This window comes from Agrilus planipennis, unplaced genomic scaffold (genome assembly GCF_000699045.2).
Source record: "Agrilus planipennis isolate EAB-ADULT unplaced genomic scaffold, Apla_2.0 scaffold4, whole genome shotgun sequence".
Taxonomy (NCBI): domain Eukaryota; kingdom Metazoa; phylum Arthropoda; class Insecta; order Coleoptera; family Buprestidae; genus Agrilus; species Agrilus planipennis.
Genome location: NW_020442463.1, coordinates 3,639,316 through 3,648,531, shown reverse-complemented (window position 1 = coordinate 3,648,531; position 9,216 = coordinate 3,639,316). Strand labels below are relative to the sequence as shown.

At 46.4% G+C, this 9,216-nt stretch overlaps 2 protein-coding genes across 2 annotated transcripts; one reads left to right on the top strand and one right to left on the bottom strand.

The window, feature by feature from the left end:
• Window positions 1–2: 2 nt before the first annotated feature.
• LOC112906571 (histone H4) lies at window positions 3–325 on the bottom strand (the record flags this gene model as incomplete). The annotated part of the gene is made up of 1 exon (XM_025980907.1): window positions 3–325. A coding segment is annotated over exon 1 (243 nt), but the record flags the coding sequence as incomplete, so codon positions are not given.
• Window positions 326–4,102: 3,777 nt separating this feature from the next.
• LOC112906547 lies at window positions 4,103–5,346 on the top strand. Its single transcript, XM_025980864.1, has one exon. It carries the CDS (start codon window positions 4,758–4,760, stop codon window positions 5,268–5,270), a length of 513 nt encoding a protein of 170 aa, XP_025836649.1. The 5' UTR covers window positions 4,103–4,757; the 3' UTR covers window positions 5,271–5,346.
• Window positions 5,347–9,216: the final 3,870 nt, after the last annotated feature.

Sequence of the window (9,216 nt, the reverse complement as noted above, 5' to 3'; positions counted from 1 at the left end):
ACGGTCTTCCGCTTGGCGTGTTCCGTGTAGGTGACGGCGTCGCGGATCACGTTCTCCAAGAAGACCTTCAGCACGCCGCGAGTCTCCTCGTATATCAGGCCGGAGATGCGCTTCACGCCGCCGCGCCGGGCGAGCCGTCTGATGGCCGGCTTCGTGATGCCCTGGATGTTGTCGCGAAGGACCTTGCGATGACGCTTCGCTCCCCCTTTCCCCAATCCCTTGCCGCCTTTGCCTCTGCCTGTCATCGTGTCGGTTGTTGCTGGGCTTCTTTCTTTCTGAATGAATGAATGAACGAACGAACGAACCGTTTACGGGTTTTATTTAGACGGTAACTGAGCGAGAAACGGTCCCGGACCGGTATTTATGCCGGGCCCGCTCGACTCCGCCTCCGCCGCTCGCCGTCCGCCAATCGCGCCTCTTCCGCAACGTCAGCCTATTTAAGAGCCGGACCGGACGACCTGCAGCATCAAATTACAGCCCAGCAGACGTAACGGTAAGCTACTTATAAACATTATCACTAACCTACAGATCACTAGGGACCGAGTATGCAACGTCCCAGTGTCTTAACACAACCCCTTACTGTACTAAAACCGCTAACAACAACCTACTCTCACACACACACGCACTCATTCGAGCAAACACACACGCACACACGCACTTAATACCGAACATCGAAATGGACACTCCTGCTAGTTTTCCTTTCTCTGACCGTCTACCGAGACAACAAGGCAGTGGTTACCTCCCGTGACCCTGACATTGTTAAAAAACTTAACCCCATCCGATCCTAAAAAAAAAAAAAAAGAGTAGGCTCGCCATACCACATCGAACCTTCGAGCCGATCAGATGTACTCCGATCATCTTATAATCAGCAGCAACTTCATCAGAACTACTACCAACGGACTTCCTACTGTGCAGCCTAGTTCCTGTATTCGTTCGATAGCCGTTGCACATTACTTTCCAGCTTCTTCGTTGAGTCGTGCAGAGTAGAGTAAGAATAATTTTTATTATCCAACTAACAAACAGTCATAGGGACCGAGTACGCAACGTCCCTTTGATATTAACAAATTACCCTGTCAACCAACTAACTAAGTAATAAACACAAACACAAACAGATACACACAAACACACGCACTCAATTCACCTCTTCAAGGCCGCCGACTGAAACGACTTAACTCTTTTTTCTTGCCGTTCTCATTAACTTTTGTTTTTTCAAAAAAAATGCAACGGAAGATGGACACCTCCACACCATCAACATCTAAACGACCCACTCCTGAATCCCCTGTCGAAGAACAGCCGTTTAACACCGTAAACCGCCGGCGGACTCGTTCGTTCGACTCCCAATACACATCCCCTACTAGCTCCCCTTCATCCCCTAGAACCCCAACTAGATCCCCTTCCCTCTCCGACACCGATAACCTTTACGAAGCTACCATAACAAACATCCCCGAAAAATATTCTAACCAAAAAGACCTCTTCGGACTCCTGAAATCCATACCAACCCTGTTATTCCTTTCACTAACTGTATTTAGTTGTAACAAAGCCAAGATAACCTCTAAAGACCCGCAGATATTCAAAAAACTCCTGACTCTCCGATCCCTAATATCCGAAAAAATAACAATCCAACCTAATCAACCTAACCGAGATTCCAACTCCCAATCCCAATCCCCTAGACTACACAAACCAACCTTTTGCTGTGTAGTTTTATCCGTAGACCACAACATAGTAGCGACCGACATCCTCTCGGCCCTACAAAACCAGAACATCCAGGCCAAGAACGCTTGGCGTATCAAATCCCGAAAAACCGGTCAAGACACTTTCCTTTTCCGGATTATATCCAATTGTCCCAAATCCATCGACAAACTCTTTTCTAAGGGGTTCACTATGTTCTCCAAAACCTACCGTTGTGTCCCATCCCAATCTCCTGGCCCTCAGCCTTTACAATGTGGCAAATGTTTTGCATTTGGCCACAACACAACTTCCTGCGTCCAACGGGAACCACTTTGCTACCGTTGCGGCGACAAGCATCCTTCCCAATCCTGCAAAACCTCCACTCCTAGCTGCGCCAACTGTAAAGGCAATCACCTTGCTTTTGATTCAAAATGCCCAAGCCGCCCCTCTCCTAAATCCTTAACACCAGCTAAAACCGCACCCGTCAAATGCGTAGACACCCTCGCTGACGCATTGTCCGAGGAAGAACAAACCGATTCGGCATCGTCTGATACTCCCGAACCTGAACGATTCAGGGTCGAGGATGCTATCAGATTCACATTTCTATGCTTCGACTCCCTAACTCCCAACTCCAAACTCGTCCGACAGATGATAGCCTATCACGCCGCCCAATTTTTCCACAGGAAAGTTTCCTACGTCGAAAAAGGAAACAAAGTCCACATTTCGATAACCCGCATACCTCCTCGCTCCCGTCACTAAACATTAACAAATCCACAACAACAATGACCCATCCCCGTTGCATATAAATAATGAACATTAAAATTAGCACGGTAAATGCATGCAGCTGGAAGCGAAAAAGAAACAATATAATACACACTTTACACACAGACGCGATACATATTCTTGCGGTTCAGGAAACACTGAGCAAAGCAAAAGAAACCTTCTCCATCAATCGCTATAAAGTGTTTAGATCTGAGAAAAACACAACTAAAAGGGGAACTTCACTTATAGTTCACCAAACAATCGCTTCCAGCCAATTTCAAATACCAATACAGTTTCAACATATAGATGCATGCGCAGCGACAATCCACACACGATACGGGGATATCACAATATTTTCATATTACAATAGCCCGACAACTAAACTCTCGACAGACTTCATAACATACATTTCCAACCTTCCAAGAGCCGTAGTTCTAGGAGATTTAAACGCAAGACACACGTCCTTTGGGGATACCTCCACAAACCGCAACGGCCGTATTCTCGCGAACGCTCTCCTGTCGCTTAATCTCTTCAGAATCAGAAATACAAACCCTACCTTCAGTAATTACAGGGGATCCTCAATCCCAGATCATATTATCTGCACCGACAGGCTAGCACCGATCTTCGCACACACCTGCCACATAGGCACGTCAATAACTAGCGATCACCAAACCCTGTCAACTACAATGCAGATTCAGACGCCGCAAATTACGCTACCAGCATACAAAGAAATACGCGACTACAAAAAAATCAACTTTAATAATCTCCGAGAGCAAATATCAAACGCGAATTTAACTCCGCCAATAATTCATAACGCCGCCGATATAGATAACGCGATTGAAATATATAATCTTACTGTCCAAAACGCCGTCAATGAAACCACACCTTTAAAACGTATATATATCGGTAGAAAACCGTTACCACCGGAAATCGTCAAAATTATAAAAAGGAAGCGCGAACTATATAGACTTTTCATCAGAACACGCGACCCACTCGTTAAAACAGAATGGAACAGGTTAAACGCCCTAGTCCGCCGCGAAGTCAACAACCATCAACAAAAAAGATGGCACGAATCCTGTTCAAAATTAAATTACCACAACGGCTCCCAATTTTGGAACAAATTTAAAACAATAACTGGACAAAAAACAACTCCCATCAGCCACTTGATCATCAATAACCAAATTTATAACACACCCGCTGAAAAAGCAAGCGCGTTCGCGGATACACTTGAATTACTTCACACCACACACGCGGCCCCACAGCATGACGCGGCACACATTAGATCTGTAAATTTACACACCACACAAATACTTCAAACAGCATGCTACACACAACACAACATTATACGCGAAATTACTTCGGAAGACATAACAAACACTTTCGCGAAACTTAAAAACAATTCACCGGGAGAAGATGGAATAACAAACAGCATCATTAAAAACCTACCGCCTTCAGCAATAGAATATCTAACCCGCATTTACAACGGCATACTTACAACCGCATATTACCCCACAACCTGGAAAAGCGCGAACATAATAATGATACCAAAACCAGGAAAAAACCATATAGACGCGAAATCATAACGCCCTATCTCCCTAGTAAACAACTCCGGAAAAATATTCGAATGTATTATCGCGTCCCGACTAACCGAATACTGCAAACACAACAATATCATCCCTAATTCACAAACAGGGTTCCGAAAGGGACGATCCCCCCTTGACTCTGTCCTAAAACTCCAATCTGAAGTAACTTCGTACATAAACACAGGCGGCTGCACACTTGCAATCGCTTTAGATTTCGAAAGAGCTTTCGACACTGTATGGCATAACGGTCTCTTGTACAAATTACTTCAGATTAACCTACCACCACACTTCGTGAAAATAATACACTCCCTTCTAACAAACAGACCTTCCCGAATTAAAATCGGTAATACCTTCTCGCGAACCTTCTCACTTAATGCAGGAGTACCACAGGGCACAGTGCTCGCCCCGCATCTATACAACATTTTCTGCTACGACCTACCCCAACCTATCGAAAACACCGTTAGCCTGTGTCAATACGCAGACGATACTGCGTACTGGGCTAACGGCTTAACCTCCGACTCCTGCAACAACAAACTAAAACGTCAAATAAAACTCCTAGAACACTGGCTCAACAAATGGCGATTAAAACCAAACCCGGATAAGTCACAATTAATACTATTCACACATGATAGGTACACGTGCAAACCCACACTTTCACCCGACCATATTAACATTCGAATTTGCAACACCCGCTTACGACTACAAAAAGAAATAAAATACCTGGGTATAACACTCACGCACACTATGAACCCACACAAGGATCTAGCAATAACACTAGACAAAGTTCGTAAGCGGGCAAACCTTATTTCTCTCATAAACGGGACTATACAATCATGTAACACAGAAACACTGCTCCACACATACAAAACTTTCGTAAGACCATTAATCGATTACCGAGCAGTCTCATTAACAAACATATCCGACAGTCAATTAGAAGTCCTCCTCGCCACCGAAAGAGGAATCCTAAGGAAAATCGCCAGACTAGGAAGGTTCTTCCCTTCACAAGACCTGTACAACATCGTAGATATCCCACCCATCACAGACCGTATCGTCACACTACAAACTAAATTTGTGAAAAGGGCCATACAAACGAATAACCCCATCACCACACGGACACTTACACAACCTCCCCGCAGAATAACCACCAAACCCAAACAAAAAGTCACTTTCCCTCCCGCCCGACTCCTGTCCATTACCCCAGATCTCCCCGATGATTTCATCGATCACCTTAATTCCCTACCCAACTCCATCAGATAACCACGAAACCAACCCAACTAAACACAAACACACACACAAGTAACACACACAAAAAGTCACAAACCTCATAACAGAACTACACATATGGCTGAAGAGGACCAACTACACTGGTCCTAAAACGGCCTGAGGTAGAGGGGTTTTAGTTGGTAGGCGCTCCTTCAGAGTGAATCCAACACTACCCTGTCGTTCGGACGGCAGGGTGTCTTTTGAAGATTTCCCCTCTTCCACGAAAACATAAAAAAAAAAAAAAGAGTAGGCTCGGTTTCGGCGGCTGGCGGTCGACGGGTGAACGTCGCTCTCGTCTCGGAAGGCGGAAGGGCGGCGGCGGTAACAATTTCCAACAGCCGTTTCCCGCACACGGATCGACGAGAGAACGACGGTTTCGTCAAAGCCGGCAAACGCGCTAATAAGCGCCGCCGACAACACCCTTTCTTGGTCAATCGGTGTTGCCTGCATCACCGAAACTCACCTGTCCGAAAAAGTCAAACTTTTCGTCCCAAACTTCTCATCCTACAGAAGGGACCGGGATCATGCCAGAGGCGGCGGTGTCGCCATTCTTGTCAGGAATTACTTAAAGCATAGGCCTATCTCTTTGGCCGCAAACTCGTTAGAGACAGTCGGCATCGAAATTTCGTTAACCACCGGCCCTCTTAGGATTATCTCTCTCTACTCCCCTCCTTGGGACAGAGACCTTTCTGAGCTCCCCCTTCTACTCCCCTCAGGCGTTCCAACAATCGTCGCAGGCGATTTCAACGCCAAACACGTTTCGTGGGGTTGTCGACAAACCAACAATAAAGGCACCTTCCTTCTTACCAAAATTCTTGACTTCAACCTCACAGTTGAAGCACCCTCTGACCCCACATTCCTCCCTGCCCCCCACCATCTATTCCCTGACATTCTTGACATTTTCGTCACGAAAAATGTCACACTTTCCGCCGATCCTATCGTCTTAGACGCATTAAGCTCGGACCATCTCCCAGCCCTTATTGAAGTCGGCCGCCCAATCCTCAACCCCCCAAACCCAACCACGTCACTAGACTGGTTGCACCTTCGTTACACCCTGGAAAAATCTTCATTCAAGTGCACTCCAATTCGCACAATAGCGGAACTTGACGAAGCTGTGAATCTCCTGTCAAACGAGATTACCAGCGCAGTCGAGCTCTCCACTACCTCCCGCCCAACGCCCACCAAAGACAGAACCCTCCCAGCAGACATCCTTGACCTCCTTAAGAGGAAAAACAAGGCCCGACGTCTGTGGAATAAATACCGCGTCCCCGCCCAACGTGCAGAGGTAAACGCCCTTCAACGAGAACTAAAAACTCGTCTAACCGAATTCCGCAGCGCATCCTTCGACGACTATATCGCTCAGGCAGAAAAACATCCACGAAGCACCTGGAAAGTGATCCGTTCCCTTCGTAACAGAGCTCCCCATCTTCCGCCCCTTAAACAGAACGGCTCCACCTATTCCTCAGACGAAGAAAAAGCTGCAATCTTCGCAGACTCTTTGTGTCTCCAGTGCTCCCCACTACCAAGCCCAGTGGATCTTGCCGACTTTCACGAGCGTACCAAAGCCGTCTCCCAGAACTTCGTTCCCCTGAATTCCGACTTCAAACACACGTCCCCACGAGAAATCTTTCTCATTATCCGCTCTCTAAAAAAGAGAAAAGCCCCTGGCGCTGACGGAATTGCTAACGGAGTCCTTAAAGTCCTGCCACCAAAGCACATAACCGCACTGTGCAACATCACAAACGCCATCATGCGGCTCCACCACTTTCCTTTGGTCTGGAAAGAAGCCACTGTCATCTGTCTCCCCAAAAAAGGGAAGCCGCTCAGCTCTCCCTCAAGCTACAGGCCCATCAGCCTGCTCAGTTCGCTGAGCAAAGTAGTAGAATCCGTCCTTCTCGCTCGGCTCTTAGACCACGTGGAGCAAAACAACCTTCTCCCTGATTTTCAACACGGTTTCCGCAGGCAACACGGCACCGGACACCAACTTCTTCGTGTTACTGAACACATCTCCGACAACCTCAACAAGCGGCGTCACACTTCCATGCTCCTTCTTGACGTCCAACAAGCCTTCGACCGAGTCTGGCACGAAGGTCTCATTTCCAAACTTATCGCCCTTAACATCCCACACTTTCTAGTTGGGGTTATCAGGTCCTTCCTCACAGACAGAAGCCTTCGGGTCCGCGTTGGCTCTGCTCTTTCTGCCAGTAAACCCGTCACAGCCGGTGTCCCACAAGGCTCCAAACTATCCCCTATTCTGTTTAACCTGTTTTGCGCGGACATCCCCTCCCACACTTCATTTCTGACTGCCCTGTACGCTGATGACATTGCTATCATAAACCCTTCAAGCACCATTCTCCAATGCACAGCAAGAATCAATAGGTTTCTACCCCAGCTCCTAAACTGGTATCGGAAATGGAAACCTTCCATTAACGAGACCAAATCGGAGGCAATTTTCTTTTCCCGTAGGCTCCGAAAACCTCCCTCCATTATTGTCAACAACCGCCCCATCAAATGGAGCACCTCTGTCACGTACCTAGGCGTCGTTTTAGACAGATGCCTAAACTGGCGGCCTCACATTAAAGCGACACGCAACAAGGCTCTGGGTGCATTCATCGCACTCAAACCTTTCTTTCGAAACAACACCATCTCCCAACAGACCAAAATCCGTGCGTTAACGCAATTATCAGGAGCATTTGTTCCTATGCTATTCCCGTCTGGGGCTGCGCCCTTCCCCACCGCCTGAAAGCCTTGCAAGGCACTTACATGCGGATTCTTCGCTCCGCATTAGACTATCCCTGGTTCGTCAGAAACACACAAATTCTGACTGAAACCGGTTTACCTTCTCTCCCTGATGCTGCAATCACATTCGCGGCAAATCTCCGGGCCTCAGTGTCAGGCCACCCAAACCCCACCATCTCGGCACTCTCCAACTTCGCACCGAAACCCAACGACCGTTTCCGAAGGCCCTGTCACCTTCTACAATGAGCCGCTCCCCTTTCGCTCACTTCTTGTTCCCTAGTTTCGCTTTTTAGCGCGAGTGTCCATCCAGTACATCAGAGATGGACCACCTACTTCGGTTTCTTTCCCAACACTCCCCTCTACCCACACTTTTAACCCATTCCCCATCTCAACCTTATCCTTAATCCCAAGCTTTCCACTTTTCTCCCGGGATGAAGAATCCACAGGATTTACCTCCCCGCTCGAGGAGGGGTTTTAGTCGGTAAAAATCCGACACTACCCCCCTTCAGGGGGTGTCTTTTGAAGATTTCCCCTCCTCGAGCATAATCTAAACAAAAAAAAAAACAAAAAAAAAAAAATAAACTAAACCAGGGACGTAGCCACCTTCATTTTGCATGGGTCAAAGGTGAGCCACATAGTTGTAGATTTTAAGTCCCATATGACCCATGACGCCTTTTAAGTTCTTCAAATATAAAAACGGTAAACCATAAGTATATGCATAGTAGTACATACCTCTAAATGCCTTGGGCTCCCTGCAGTCTCCACTTTTCCATTGGCATTCTCGGAAGTGCCCAGGGCTCCGCGATCAACGGGGTTCTCTAATTTCTGCCAGATCCATTTACCAGTCGAAAACCAATATTTATTACCGATAAATATTTTCATTTTCAGAAAATCAACTATTAATTACAAAACAAAATTGAAGACACATTTCCAAATGTAGAAAGTGTATTCAAAATCTTTTTAAGCATGGTGATAACTGAGGAGCGCTTTTTTTCCAAATTGAAAATAATAAAAAATGAATTAAAAAGTACAACGCTTCAAGAAAGATTGACGTACGTCGCTGATGTCTATAGAATGTGATGTACTGAAAGACATATACTTTGAGAAACTGATTGTCAATTTTGCTTTTATCAAAATTTTTCAATCAATATAAAATTTTAAGCACTAACCTGTAAATGTTTCGAATCATATTACAATTAGC